Raw genomic sequence first — 15746 nt, forward strand, 5'->3', positions numbered from 1 at the left:
GTGTTGCTCTATTGCATACTGTCTAGCTTGCTTTTGTAGAGCCAATAGTTGTTCTTCCGAAAGAGGTTGATATCCTGAAACACGTTTGATTGGTGCTTCTTCTTGAATAATTGTCTTTCCTTTCAGTTGTTGGTATTGTGGATCAGGTGCAACATAGTTATCATATTCGGCTGCACAATCTTCATCACTGCAACAGTAGTAGCACCCTTGGCATAAGGGATTAGCTTTGTTGCTGGAACATAGTTGCAATTCTTGAGGTGCTGGGTTTGTTGTTGACCCGAAACCAGATGCCCCTCTTTCTGTTGAGCCTAAGAGCTCCACTTCCCTTACTACTAGTGTAGCAATCTGTTCAATGATTAATTGTGTAATACATTCTTGTTTATTAAGAAATATGTCATGCTGCGGGAAGTAGCAGTGCAATTACTGAGTGGGTTTCTGATTATCCACAGTTAAAGCAGCTGCAAGAACAAATTTATTCACAAGCAGAGTCTGCATACAGACCACCTGCTGATACCACCATGAATCCAGTTGGATACCCACCTAATCGAGCTCGAGCTCCTAAGGAAGAACCTGTAAGTATTGCAGCTCCACCTACAGCAAAGATAAAGTTCGAGCATAATGATCAGAATGAATGGTGGAATCTACCTACAGCCCAACAACAAACAGGGGCAATTCTTACACTTCCACCCCAGCTTCATAAAATAGAAGACGTTTTTCTAAGGTGGGAAGCAATTACTAAAAATATAGTAGCCTTACAAAATTTTGCAGATACTCAAGATAAGGCCGACTATATTGAAAACTTACTGGAGAAACAGAAAGATTGACATGGATACAATGACGAATGGCTTATCCAAATAAGTACCAGGAATTAATCAATTCTAGCGATGGAAGGAATGACACTCAAAACATTATTTCCCAGATAAGAAGGGTATTCCTGCTTGAAGATCCATTTCAAGGATCTACTGATATGCAAGACAGAGCGTATAGAGATCTGGAAAGATTAAATTGTCAACAGGTAAAAGACCTTATTCCATTTCTAACTGACTATATGCATCTTGCCTCCAAAACAGGAAGATTATTTACTGGACCAGAGTTATCTGAGAAATTCTGGCTTAAACTTCCTGGTGAACTGGGTCGACGTATAAAAGCAGCATTTGAAGAAAAATATCAAGGTAACACCATGGGTGTTCATCCAAGAGTCATATTTACTTATAAATATCTGGAAGAAGAATGCAAGAAGGCCGCCTTCAGCAGATCTTTGAAAGATCTAACCTTCTGCGATCAAATGCCCATTCCCGGATATTATAAGGATCCAAAGAAGAAATATGGGTTGAGAAAGTCAACAACTTACAAGGGCAAACCCCATCAGACACATGCAAGGGTGGAGAAGAAGAAACACTTATTGCGTAACAAAAAGTGCAAATGTTTTCTGTGTGGAGAAGAAGGCCATTTTGCACGAGATTGTCCGAAGGAATTTAAAAATACAAAGAGAGTGACTTTATTTGAAGGACTAGAAATCCCTGACGACTATGAGATATTATCAGTACAAGAAGGGGATGAAGTCTCAGATGCCATATTCAGCATATCTGAAGGAGAGGACCACCAGGTGAATTCTGTTCTTAAACAAGAATTTCTATTTGTTTTTATAGAACAAACGAATTCCTACATGATAGGAAAAACAGAAGGGTGGCAACCTATGATAAGAATATCCAAAGCTCAGCATGATTGCAACCATATATGGGAGATTGCTCGTGGCGGCGCCGCCAGAGAAGTAGAGTTCATCGCCGCCTACGCCGAGATGGGCCGCGTCCGTACCAAAACGGTGATGAAGTTCTCCCGGCGTTACTACTCGAGGATTGCCTCATCATTTCCAAACGTCTTCCTCTACTCCGCCCTCATCTCCGCCTACGCCTCCCGCCCTGATCCCGACTCCCCCGCTGCCCTCCGCCTCTTCGCCGCCATGCTCCGTGGTGCCCCCGCCCCAACGAGTTCATCTATCCCTCCCTCAAATCCTGCTCCGACCCCCGCCTCGCCCGCTCTCTCCACTCCCTCTCCAAGTCCCGATCCACGACTTCGCCGTCGTGCGCAGTGCGCCCCTTGATTCCTACTCCAGGTTCTCTGACACCAACGCTGCCCGGTGTCTGTTTGACGAAATGCCTCAGAGAAATGTGGTGTCTTGGACGGCTCTTCTCACCGGGTACATGCGAACAGGGCAGATGGGGAAAGCCCTCTTCATGTTTGAAGAAATGGCCGAGAGGGATGTCCCTGCCTGGAATGCAGTGATTTATGGGCGCACCCAGAATGGTCTTTTCTTGGAGGCGCTCTCATTCTTCTCCAGGATGGTTGCCGATCGCACACTGCCAAATAAGACGACTGCATCATGCCTATTCTCCGCTTATGCACACCTTGGTATGCTCTGGCTTGGGAAATCCCTCCATGGGCATGCCTTCAAAAACAGCATGGGAGATAGTCCCGGTGTTTGCAATGCAGTCATTGATATGTATGGCAAATGTAGCAATGTGAAGAAAGCGAGGTGGATTTTTTCTACAATGTCTGAGAAGAACATTACATCTTGGAATTCCATGATCAATTGCTTGGCTCTCCAGGGACAAGAGGGTCCCATAAAAGTTTGGCGATAGAAACCTTACGTGAGATGGAACAAGAGGGTCCTCAACCTGATCAAGTCACTTTTATAGGGCTTCTGAATGCTTGTACTCATGCAGGATTGGTGGATGAAGGGCTTGATTACTTCAACTCTATGACTCGAGACTATACAATTGATCCCGAGATTGAGCATTATGGTTGTGTCATAGACCTTCTTAGCCGGGCTAGTAGGTTTGATGTTGCAATGGTTATCGTAAGGGATATAAGAATTGAGCCTGATGAGGTTGTGTGGGGTTCTTTGCTCAATGGTGCCAGGGTTCATGGTGCCAAGGACTAGGGTTCATGGTGCCAAGGACTAGGCTGAATTGGCACTGAGGAAGTTACTTGAGCTCAAACCTAAGAGTGTGGATTATGGCTTCATGCTCGCTGATACGGTTGGTAATGGAGGGGCCCAAGAGGGAAGGATTAGAAAAGTCAAGGCCATATGACGGTCAAAAGTCAAGAGGATGTGGCAGTCAATAGTCAAGGCAACTTGGCGGTCGAATGGTCAAGCTGACGGGGCAGTCAGAGTTGAGCATAGGGGGTAGCCAAGGGCCAGGCAGACTTGTTCATCGAAGGGGCAGAGCTGTAGGAAAACAAAGAGAGACGACAGGGGGAACACCAGGCACAGGTCGGGATCGGCAGAGCTGTATAGAGGCAGCTCGGTCTGCAGGTCCACCATTTGAAGGCCCGTGAATGCAAGTCACAAAGCACAGGTCGGGATCGGCAGAGCTGTATAGAGGCAGCTCGGTCTGCAGGTCCACCATTCGAAGGCCCGGGAATGCAAGTCACAAAGCACAGGTCGGGATCGGCACAACCGGGCAGAGGCAGGTCGAGATCGGCAGAGCTAAGCAGAAGCAGCTCGATCTACAGACCTGCGGTAGAGGGCCAGGAAATACAAAGCACAGAAGTAGGTCGGGATCGGCAGAGCTGAGCAGAAGCAGTTCGATCTACAGACCTGCGGTAGAGGGCCAGGAAATACAAAGCACAGAAGTAGGTCGGGATCGGCAGAGCTGAGCAGAAGCAGTTCGATCTGCAGAGCTGCGGTAGAGGGCCAGGAAATACAAAGCACAGAGGTAGGTCAGGATTGGCAGAGCTGAGCAGAAGCAGTTCGATCTGCAGAGCTGCGGTAGAGGGCCAGGAAATACAAAGCACAGAGGTAGGTCGGAAGCGGCAGAACCTGGCAGAGGTAGGTCAGGATTGGCAGAGCTGAGCAGAAGCAGTTCGATCTGCAGAGCTGCGGTAGAGGGCCAGGAAATACAAAGCACAGAGGTAGGTCGGGATCGGCAGAGCTGAGCAGAAGCAGTTCGATCTACAGGCCTGCGGTAGAGGGCCAGGAAATACAAAGCACAGAGGCAGGTCGGGATCGGCACAACCGGGCAGAGGCAGGTCGAGATCGGCAGAGCTAAGCAGAAGCAGCTCGATCTACAGACCTGCGGTAGAGGGCCAGGAAATACAAAGCACAGAGGTAGGTCGGGATCGGCAGAGCTGAGCAGAAGCAGTTCGATCTATAGGCCTGCGGTAGAGGGCCAGGAAATACAAAACATAGAGGCAGGTCAGGATCGGCAGAGCTGAGCAGAGTCAGTCCGTCTGGCAGGTAACACTTAGAGGCTAGAGTCGATCAGAAGAGGCGAGGCCGGTGCAAGTCACAATGGATCGGAGAAGCTAAGTAGTGCGGGTGCGGAGAATCTCAACGGTCCGTCGAGGATAATCATTACATTCCAATAGTGCGAGCGAAGGCGGAGGTTCCTAAAACGAAAAGATGCCCTCACAACCAGTAGTAGCCTGCCAGCTGTCCATCACTACAAGACAAAATTCATGTGCGAAGGCGGAGGTCCCTAAACAGAAAGATGCTTTCACGACAAATGGCAGTACGACAGGTGTCCGGGACTAGAGGACAAAGCCCAGCGCCTAACGTTTTCTGACAGGATGGCAGGTTCTAAGAGAGGAGGACGCATAAAAAGGGAGAGATCCCTCGTACGCAGGTACGCGCACACATTTCCCTCGTCACTTTTTTCCACAACTGTTTCTTCTTTTTCTTCTCTCTGTTTTTTTCTGGGAAAAAAGGACCTGACTTGAGCATCGGAGGGCCTGATCCGGGACTTTTTCCCTGGGTTTTGGTCTCTAACGTGAAGGGGGGGATCGTCTGAGTGTGCGCAGGGTCCTGCAGCAGCGTCAGCCACCCGTGGGAGCCGAATCACCTACGACTTTCCGTCAACGCCCAGTCCACCGCGACCAGCCTCCGTCCGACCCAGTTTCCGGACGGGATCAATGGCTATCGTAAGGGATATAAGAATTGAGCCTGATGAGGTTGTGTGGAGTTCTTTGCTCAATGGTGCCAGGGTTCATGGTGCCAAGGACTAGGCTGAATTGGCACTGAGGAAGCTACTTGAGCTCAAACCTAAGAGTGTGGATTATGGCTTCATGCTCGCAAATTTATACAGCGAGTATGGCAAATGGGAAGATGTTGGGAAGGTTAGAAAGAGACTGAATCAACTGGGTGGAAATAAGTTGTCAGGATGTAGTTGGATTGAGGTGGAAAAAAGGGTTCACCAGTTTTATTCCGGTGATACAATTCATCCTGAAGTGGGGCAGATTTATGAGATATTGGATGAATTAGTTGAATTGATGGAAGCATGATTTTTTCTCTCCACGGCATAATTTCTGCAAATATATAGCCTAAGATACCATTTTGCCAGATATTGGAGCGTTCAATTGAATCGTCATTGCTATGAAAGGGAAGATTTTGGCAGCCATGGCCAACATTTTTAGTTATGGCAACAACTTCAAGTTCCTGGTAAATTCTTTGTAACAACCTTACAAGATAATTAAGAGTGTAGATATTCTATGATTGTTTTTAGGCGAAAAGCAAATTCATTCCTTTACAACACATTGAATTTGTTAATATCTTGCCTGAAGTTGTAATCTAGGTATTTTATCTAATTATCATTTCTTAGTCGTTTAGAACCACAGACAATGTATTTCAATTTCTAATCTTGTTCGTAATCTCAGTCCTTGCTCAAAGATAGACTTAAGAGATGCTTTACTTTATTTTCTATCATTTAAGTATCATATTTCTGTCTGGTTAAAAACTGTTATATCATGTAGGTGGATCGCTGAATAATAGTTGTCCTTTATTCACAGCCACGAGTTCAGGAATGGCCATGAACAGTGGATCAGCTCTACTAAGTCTGTCCTAGATCCATTTATCTCAGCACAAATAAATAGATCGCTGGCCAATATACTTGCACTTGATTGTTGTCAGTCTGCAAGAGAAGAGACATGCTCAGCCCTATATTCTCTTCTAAAGGTAGATACAAGAGATCGAACTGTACTCTATTCGATATCATATATTTAATGGTTTTACTTGATATTGTTAGTTCCTCGACTGTTCCAACTATTTTTTTTCTTCATGTGATTCCTAACAATTTACTTTTTATTAACAAAATAATCGTCTTGATTTTTTTTTATTATCTATAATCTTATGTGTACTCTTAGGCTGAGAGCTGTCCGTGTTCTTTATATGCTAAAGTGCAAGCGTTAAGGGCTGAAAAAAAAATCAAGAATTGAGAGTCTAGGTTTCGACAATAGAACAGTCGACGAAAGATCGGGCCTAGGCGGCAGTGGAAGAACGAGTTCAAGCAACAGTAGACCACTGGGCTAAGGCGGCAGTGGACTAGTCGATACAAGAATTCATGTCTCCTTTTCTGTTGTCTTTTGCTTTTCCATACTATTCAAGTTTCCATGATTTTATAAGTATATAAGTAGGGTGTATATATTGTGGATTTATGTCATAAATATTTTTGAATAAATATTTGTATTTTTGAAATTAATAAGTTGGTGTTAATATTATAATTATGTAGATTTGTATATAATTATTAATATTTTTCACTGTAAATATTAATAAATTATTAATAAATTGGAGTTAAATACATTTTTATTTGATGGATTTTGAAACAGGGCCTTTACCTTGTCGACTTGTCGTCGATGTAGGCAGCCCAGAACCGAGCGATGGCGCGGTTGTAGGGGTTGGCGGGGAGGAAGGAGGAGGATCTGCCGTTGTCGAACCACTCCTTGTCGATGTACTGGACAATGACGGCGGACTCGTAGATAGATTTTTTGTGGTGGAGCAGCAGGGGATCATCTTGTATACCGGGTTGGACTTCACCAGGATCTTGCTCTTCGGCTCCGCTAACTGCACCTCCATGAATTCGTACTCGACTCTCTTGAGGCGGAGCGCGATGAGAACCCTAATGACGAAGGGGTTCAGCGGGTCACTCAAAACCTTAACGTCCTCCGCTGCAACTCCGGCCATGGGACTACAAATTGATCCCGGTGTTGGTGAATGATGGCTGACTACATCGTCGACAGTGGTTTAACTATTTATAGGCACAGGAGGTGAGAAGTTTTGACTAATTGCGCTGTTTATTGACAATGGACTATGGATTTTGTATGTAGCTAAGTATACTAAAAATAAAGAAAGAGTTAGAAAATTATAAGGGAAATAAAATATAATTTAAAGTTTGTTTAAATTTTCATAAAAATTTGTTGGGAGATTTTAGTGTATAACTTAGTACATTAAATAATAATAATATTATTATTATTAATGGTGATGTATATAAATAAATAGATTTATATAGTTTTAATTAAAAACCTAAGTTTAAACAATATTTGATTTAAAAAAGGTAGTGCGATCTTCTCTCACGCACACTGTCGATCAAATTGTCGCTCGTCGAAACTCTACCACCTCTGACTTGATTAGCCACCTATCACCTCCGGCTCGACGAACCTCGACTGAGTTACTGCCACCTCTGGCCTCCGGTGATTACGTTCGGCGAGCAAGGTGTGTGAGCTCCTCGCTGGAATGACGACAACGAGCATAGCTTGTTGGACAAACTGTTCATGAGACCGATGAGCCGCCTGCTGCCACCTCCATTCCTGCTGTGTCATCTAGCCCCGACGAGTCTTTCATGTGGCCCCGATGAGTCCTCCAGCCTCGATGAGTCTTCGGTAAGAATGAACTGTTGTGCTAGATTCTCGATAAACTCGGAATAGATAAAAACCTCAAAAATCGGATGTAATCTCATTCTGGATTGAATTCCCGAATTCACGACGTTTGCTGATGATGGCGGAAATATATGATTACTCTGGAATAGTTGATTACCTAAACTAAGCACGGTTATCATTGATAACTTTGAATGAATAATCAAGATTGATACGGTGCGTGAGTGAGGGGTCGGATAGCAGATGTGGTTAGGAGTTAAGCCCGGGTGGCGGTCAAAAGTCAAGCTTACGCGGAGGTCAAAAGTCTAGCCTATGTGGCGTCGGTCAAAGGTCTGGTCTATGTGGTAGTCAAAAGTCAATATGATGTGACAGACAGGGGTTAAGCCTGCAGGTAAGTAGGGACTCCGGAGTCAGACTAAGGTGAACAGGTCAGGGTAATCGGAGGAAGACTTAGGCATACAGGTCAGGACAGGCGGAATCAGACTAAGACATACAGGTCAGGATAAGCGAGCACAGACTAAGAGAAGACATGGATTAAGACGTACAGGTCGGGAGATACGGATCAGGATGTACAGATGGAGGTATGTGGATTAGGACGTACAGGTCGGGATATACGGAACAGGACGTGCAGGTTAAGATAGGTAGCTTCAGGCTCGCTGGTTAGGACCCACAGGATAAGACAGGGATAACAAGGTATATAGATTGGTATACAGATCAGGACTTACAGGGTAGGTGGAGGCCAACCAAGACAGGTCAGGATATGCGGACACAAACTAAGGCGTACAGGTAAGGACAGGCGGAGTCGGACTAAGGCGTACAGGTCAGGATATGCGAACCAGGACGCATAGTTCAGGATAGGCAGACTAAGATATATAGATCAGTATACAGATCAGGACTTACAGGGTAGACGGAGGCCAACCAAGACAGGTCAGGATATGCGGACTTGAACTAAGGCGTACAGGTAAGAACAGATCGAGTCGGACTAAGGCATACAGGTCAGGATATACGGACCAGGACGCACAGTTTAGGATAGGCGGACTAAGGTATACAGATCGGTATACAGATCAGGACTTCAGGGTAGGCGGAGGCCAACCCAGACAGGTCAGGATATGCAGACACGAACTAAGGCGTACAGGCAAGGACTGTCGTAGTTGGACTAAGACGTATAAGTCAGGATATGCAGACCAGGACACATAGTTCATGATAGGTGGACTAAGGTATACAGATCGGTATACAGATCAGGACTTGCAGGGTAGGCGGAGGCCAAATAAGACAGGTCAGGAGTTCACCAAACAAGATATGCAGGACAGGGTCGGAACTTACAAGACATGGATAATAGCGGACAGAAGCAGGTTAGGATACAGATCGGGCGTGCATGTCGGAACGCACAGGCCAGTGGATAATAGCAGACAGATGCAGGTCGGGATACAGTTCCAGAATACAGATCGTAACGTACAGGCCATGGATAACAACAGGGGCAGGTCAGAACGTATAGGCTATGGATAATAGCGGGCAGAAGCAGGTCAGGATACAGATCGGGCGTACGTGTAGGTCGGAACGCACAGGCCAGTGGATAATAGCAGACAGATGCAGGTTAGGATACAGACCCGACGTACAGATCGGGACGTATATGCCAGGAATAACAGCAGACAAATACGGGTCGGTAGCATATGCGGGTCGGTAGACAAACCTGGCGTACAGATCGGGACGTACATGTCATGGATGACAGTAGACAGATGTAGATCGGGATTCAGATCGCGGAGTACAGACTTAGGGTCCAAGCACTACAGGACAAACAAGCAAGCCAGGGAAGGGTAACCGCCTTGCAGGGAACAATCATCACATGTCAGGAAATATTCTAACCGTTTGGGGCTCATTTGCCCCTTGATTCCTCCGCCAGCCTATAGGAGGAGGCCACGTGTCGACCACCGCCAGACAAAGCTTGACACCCGACATTGCCTGACACTCACCAGACCCTAGAAACATCCGTTGCAGTATAAAAAGGGATGCTTTATCTTTTATGTAGGTATGCTCACTCGTCATTTCTCACTAGTCTTTACTTTTCGTACTTTCTCTGTGTTTTCTTGGGAAAAAGTACCTGATTTGAGAGTCAGAGGGCCTGACCTGAGGACTTTTTTCCTAGTTTTTGGTCTCTAATGACTCGTGGCCTCGTCTGAGTGTGCGCAGAGCCACAGGGTCATCGTCCTGATCGTCCTCCTTCGTCAGCCGCCCGTGGGAACCTTTCCGAGGGGCACCAGGTAGATCAGACGCCTCAGCGACTTTTCGTTAACTTCCAGTACACCAAGGCCCGCCTTCATCCGACTCAGCTTCCGGACGGGATCAAATTTGGCGCCGTCTATGGGAACACAGCAACCTGATCCGGAATGTGAAGATGGAGGAGTCTGGCCGCATCAATGTTACCATGACCGCCAAAGAATACGAACTCTTCAAGGAGGCTAAGAGGCGAGTAGCCTCCGAGAAGCAAGCTACTGTCTCCCGACCGTGTCAAGCTCCTGCTGAAGCTTCCAAAGAGCCCATCTTGTTTCAGATCGGGGCTCTAAGAGAAAACAGCCCGAGGGGTTTCCTCAGGTTCCTCATCGTGAGCCTAGCGTGGGGTCTTATCAGCCGGAGCCCCATGGCCTCAGCTTCAAGAGAGAACAGCCTCAAGTCTCCATGGCCGAAAGTTCCTTGCCCCTAGACTTGAAGAAAGGGAAGGCTCTCGTCATGCCAGAAGTATTCCCAAAAGATCCGGACGAGAGAGTACCATTCTCGGTCAGGATTTTGAATGAAAGATTGCCTAAGGGCTATAGGGCCCCGTCGATCGGAGAGTATGACAGGAGCAAAGACCCGGAAGAGCATTTACGCAAGTTTGAAAATGCAGCCCTGTTGCATCAATACAGTGATGCTGCCAAGTGTCGAGTTTTCCTGAACACTTTAGCTGGCTCTGCATTAAAATGGTTTGATGGGCTACCTCAAGGATCCATCACCTGTTTCTTGGATTTCAAGATGACCTTCCTTCACCATTTTTCCAGCAGCAAAAAATATCAAAAGACATATCATTGTCTTTTTGCTCTTAAGCAAGGTCCGACCGAGCCCTTAAGAAGTTATATCAACCGCTTCAATCAAGTGGCCCAGGATGTCCCCACCGCCACTTCAGAGATTCTGATAAGGGCTTTCACTCATGGATTAGGAGAGGGAGAATTCTTCAGAGATCTCATAAAAAATCCCACTCGAAACTTTGATGAGATGGTGGAGAAAGCTGCCTGCTACATCAAAGTAGAAGAAGCACAAGCGGCTTGGAGGAAAGCCGAAAGACCGCCTCCCTCTACCAACAAGCCGGAAGGAAGGGTGCCTCAACCACCTCCTCAACCTCTGCCACGAGCTCTGGAGGCCAGACCTACTTTTCATCCCGGGCCAGAGATCAGACCAGCTCCCTGAGTCGGGGCCGTGCATGCCTCCCGGCCTGGACCCTGGAACACTCGGTATTTTACTTATCATCGGTCTCATACACATGATACTAATCATTGTTTCCAGTTCGCTCGAGATTCCAAGCGGACCGCCAAATTAGACTTACCACCGCCCGAGCTAGCCCCTCGAGTGCTCAAGATGATGGAAGAGCAACGAACCGCGGCTGGATAGGCCGGGCAACCCCGACCCGACTTAGCAGGGCCCAGTACTCATCAACCCGGTCGGGGGAAAGAGCCAGAAGGAGCGCGGGAAGCCGAGAATAGAGGCAACGCCGCCGTCCGAGAGATCGGTATGATCTCCGGAGGACCAACTGATGGAGATTCAGGAAGAGCGCGCAAGTCCCATGTGCGCTTGGAGGTTCATACTATTGGATGCAGCCAAGAGCAGGCTGCTGGACCTGTTATCAGCTTCGGGCTGGCAGACCTGGAAGGTCTAGAGCTGCCTCATGATGATGCCCTTATCATCAAAGCTATCATCGCCAACATCCGAGTTGGTCGGGTTTTCGTTGACACCGAGAGCTCGGTCAATATTCTATTTAGAGCTGCATTCGAGGAGATGCAGATTGACGCCGCTGAACTTCAGCCAGTGGCTATGTCTCTATATGGATTTATGGGCAATGAGGTGAAGTCAATGGGTCAGATTAAGCTGGCCATATCTTTAGGCACCGAGCCATTGGTGCGCACCCGGAGGAGCACTTTTATAGTGGTTGATTCCCCCTCCTCTTATAATGTCATCTTGGGAAGGCCCGCCCTGCACGAATTTAGGGTCGCTGTCTCTACCTTTTATCAGAAAATCAAATTCCCCGTTGGCGAGCAGGTCGGGGAAGTCAGGGGAGAGCAGAGGGTCTCTCGCAGATGCTACATTGATATGGTGCGGGTGGAGGCTAGGAAGAGTCAAAGGATGCAAGATGGGGGCGTTCATGCTGTCCAAGAAGAATCTTTGCCTATGACTGAAGAACCCATCCCTTGGGAGGAGGTGCAACTATACGCTAAACGACCTGAAAGTCTAACTCGCTTGGCGAGTGACCTTCCTTCTCCTCTCAAGGAAGAGTTAGTCCAATGCTTGATCCGTAATCAGGATGTCTTCGCCTGGTCTATAGAGGAATTACCTGGCGTCAGGCCTGAGGTAGCCGAACACAAGTTGCATTTACTACCAGACTCCCGATCTGTCAAGCAAAAGAAAAGGAATTTCTTCGCCGACCAGAACAAAATAATCAGAGCCGAGGTGGATCAGCTCAGGAAGGCAGAATATGTTCGAGAGGTGCAATTCCCGTCCTGCCTCTCTAACGTGATTTTAGTAAAGAAGCCCAACAATAAATAGAGAGCATGCATAGACTTCCGAGACCTCAACCGAACTAGTTCCAAGGATTGCTATCCTCTGCCCCGAATTGATCAGATGGTGGATTCAACAGTCGGTTGTGAGAGGATCTGCATGCTGGATGCCTACCAGGGATACCATCAGATACCTTTAGCGATGGAAGACCAGGAAAAGGTTAGCTTCATTACGACTGATGGTACATTCTGTTATACTATTATGCCCTTCAGTCTCAAGAACGCAAGAGCCACGTACCAAAGGATGATGCACAAGATCTTCCGGGAACAAATTGAGCGCAATGTGGAGGTTTATGTGGATGATATACTCATCAAATCTCCATTAGCCGTGAATATGATCAAGGATGTAGAAGAAACCTGCAAAACTCTCTTGCAGTATGGGTTGAAGTTGAACCCCTTAAAATGCTTGTTTGGAGCTAAGGGAGGAAAGTTCTTGGGCTATTTGGTGACCGAGCAGGGGATAGAAGCTAATCCAGAAAAGGTTTAGGCATTACGTGATATGAAGGCTCCTCAGAATTTGAAGGAAACCCAGAAGCTAGTCGACAGAATAACACCCCTGTCAAGATTCATTTCCAGATTCGCAGACCGGGCTGCTCCCTTCTTCAAGGTGCTCAGGAAGGCCTCCAAGTTCCAATGGGATGAAGAATGTACTCGAGCTTTTGAGGAGCTGAAGAAGTTTTTGGAGGCTCTACCATATTTATTCAAGCCAGTTGTTGGAGAACCCTTATGAGTCTACTTATCAGCTACCCCCGAGTTCGTAGGGGCTGTGCTTGTTAAAGAACATGACAATGTACAACGACCAGTGTATTTCTTCAGTCATCTATTAAAAGGGGCCGAGTCTTGATACACAACCTTCGAGAAGTTGGTTTATGGATTGGTCCTTATGGCTCGGTGGTTAAGACCTTACTTCCTAGCGCATCCTATCACAGTTTTGACCAATAGCACCATGAGAAGAGCCTTGACTAATGTAGAAGTTATAGGTCGGCTTATCAAGTGGGCGACGGAGTTAGGGGAATATGACATACAATACCAACAGCGCACAACCATCAAAGCACAAGCCTTGGCAGATTTCTTAACAGAAATTCATCAGGCCAACTCTGAAGAAACCTGGAAGGTCTATGTAGATGGGTCAGCAACTCACCAAGGAAGCGGGGTTGGGGTTTTATTAATATCTCCCCAAGGGGACATACTCCAATTGGCCGTCTGATTGAATTTTTGAGCCACTAACAACGAGGCGGAATACGAGGCTTTGTTGGCAGGACTACAAGCAGCCCGGCATGTAGGGGCAGCCCGGGTAATCATTTATTCAGATTCCCAGTTAGTAACTCAGCAAGTAGCCGGCAACTTTATGATAAATTGTGATAAATTACAAGTATACCGAGAAGCTTATGAGAAGATGAAAGAGGAATTTGCATAAATCACAGTAACCAAGATCCCCAAGGCGGAGAATGAGAAGGCAGATGAGTTAGCAAAGATGGTCAGTTCCTTAACCACCTGGGTACTGATCGGTCAACGACACAAACCTTCCTTGTAGCTCAGATAGATTTACAAAATAATAGGGAAGCAACTATTTGTTGGAGCAATCCCAATGGTCCGTGGGACCATGTGTTTTGGTGTTTGGGCAAAGGGTTTAAGTTAGGTTCACCCTTGTATTTGATATGTGTATTTGAGTTGTGCAGGTTTGCAGGATACACATGCGACTCAGGTTGATGGCTTCAGGTCCGATGAAGGATGGAGCATCCGAGGGACCGTGGACAAGACAGCGAGGACAAGGGTCGAGGGAAGCGACTTCGAGGCATACGCGAAGGATGGCATTGGGGACGAGCCGTGGGCTTGAATGCATCCGAGGGACGAGAGCCAAAGGAAGTAGGCTTGAAGGCAAGAGGTCAAAGCTGCAAATGAAGTGTCAAATGAGTCGTAAGGGTGAGGGTACGAGTGCATGAGAGATTGTACTCGGAGTAAAATCCTAGTTTTAGGGTTTTACTGTAGCGTTACTGTAGCAATACTGTAGTAGTCAACTGCATGTTTTAGCAGTCGACTGGTGCAGTCGACTGGTAGTGAACAGAATGTCTCTGTTCGCTCGGTTAGTGTGGAATCGAGTCGTTAGGATGTAACGATCGAATTTTCACAGAGGCAGTCGACTGCATGTTTTAGCAGTCGACTGGTAGGCGGGGTTTTCCAACCCGTAGCCTATATAACCAAGTCTTGGGAGCTTGGTTGAGGTTGACGAAATAGAGGTGGTTAATCTCTATTAGTAGGCTACTTGTGCCCTAGCGTCAAAAGAGTTCTTGTGAGGGTTGTGGTGAGGTTTCTCCACCCACAAGGAGCTACGTGAGCTAGCCGGAGTTTACTGGGGAGTAATCCATTGAAGGATCGGGATCGTCCACCTTACGGACAGCCGTGGAGTAGGAGCCCTAATCTCCGAACCACGTTAAACGGTCGTGTCAATTGGTTTGCTTGTCTTTCTCATTCTTAGTCTTTAGCTTTCGTATTTGTATTTGTATTCCGCTGTGCTAACAAATACGTAGGAAGCGAGTATTTGGGGGTGTCGTCTATCCAACCCCCCTTCAAGCCGGCCATCGATCCCCAACAAGTGGTATCAGAGCGAGGACGCTCTCCGTTGGACTAACCGCCAAGGAAGCACAAGATGATCGGCTTGATAGAACCGCCAAAGTTTGAAGGAGGAAGCCTTGGGGACATCACATTTTGGATGATGAAGATGGAAGTCTTCTTCGACACGGATTGGGATACAATGATGGTGATCAAGTACCCGTTCCAAGTCCCAAGAGACAAGAAGGGAAAAAGGCTCCGACCACGACATTGGACGGAAGAGCAAACCACACGATCGGAGGCAAATTCAAAGGTAATATCTATATTGATTGATATTTTGCCTAATCATGTGATAAATGGTGTAGGTGAGTATAAGAACGCCCACGAGTTGTGGAGCAAGGTGAAGATGGTTCTACAAGAAGAACCTAAATCTACACAAGAGGACGAAGAACCCATTGAGATGGGTCTAGTTGCTCAAGTTGAAGAGGAGCAAACGGAAGTTGAGTCATGCTCAACTTCCAAGGAGGAGAAGGAGGATGAAGAAGCATCGTCAACATCCTCAAGGGTTGAAGAAGAATCCAAGACGGAGGAAGAAGAGATCTTGGAGGTCAACTTAGTGAGCACCTCCACCGAAGCAAAGTCAAAGGACCATATCATTTGCTTCGGTTGCAATGAGAAGGGACACTACAAGAGTAGGTGTCCATTGGGTAAGAAGAAGGTAACTCCTAAACCCAATCAAGTTATTTTGAA

The 15746-nt window shown here is 46.8% G+C and overlaps 2 protein-coding genes and 1 pseudogene across 4 annotated transcripts; all 3 read left to right on the forward strand.

Annotated features, from left to right (window-relative positions):
* Window positions 1-841: 841 nt before the first annotated feature.
* LOC122011342 lies at window positions 842-4738 on the forward strand (annotated as a pseudogene).
* Window positions 4739-4790: 52 nt separating this feature from the next.
* On the forward strand, window positions 4791-7096 carry LOC122010414. Of its 3 annotated transcripts, none has more exons than XR_006119884.1 (3): window positions 4791-5440; window positions 5752-5953; window positions 6142-6421. XR_006119884.1 is itself a non-coding variant. In XM_042566947.1 (2 exons), the coding sequence occupies exons 1-2, from the start codon at window positions 5926-5928 to the stop codon at window positions 6990-6992; spliced, it is 417 nt and encodes a 138-aa protein (XP_042422881.1). In that variant the 5' UTR covers window positions 4791-5925; the 3' UTR covers window positions 6993-7096. The 3 variants fall into 3 exon arrangements, 1 of the variants encoding a protein (XP_042422881.1); XR_006119885.1 differs by having other exon boundaries at window positions 5788-5953; XM_042566947.1 differs by lacking the exon at window positions 6142-6421 and adding an exon at window positions 6604-7096 and having other exon boundaries at window positions 4791-5953.
* A 3275-nt stretch (window positions 7097-10371) lies between these two features.
* LOC122011344 lies at window positions 10372-11085 on the forward strand. Its single transcript, XM_042567727.1, has one exon. It carries the CDS (start codon window positions 10372-10374, stop codon window positions 11083-11085), a length of 714 nt encoding a protein of 237 aa, XP_042423661.1.
* Window positions 11086-15746: the final 4661 nt, after the last annotated feature.

The sequence above is a fragment of the Zingiber officinale genome, chromosome 8A (assembly GCF_018446385.1).
Source record: "Zingiber officinale cultivar Zhangliang chromosome 8A, Zo_v1.1, whole genome shotgun sequence".
In the NCBI taxonomy this organism is placed as follows: Eukaryota; Viridiplantae; Streptophyta; class Magnoliopsida; order Zingiberales; family Zingiberaceae; genus Zingiber; species Zingiber officinale.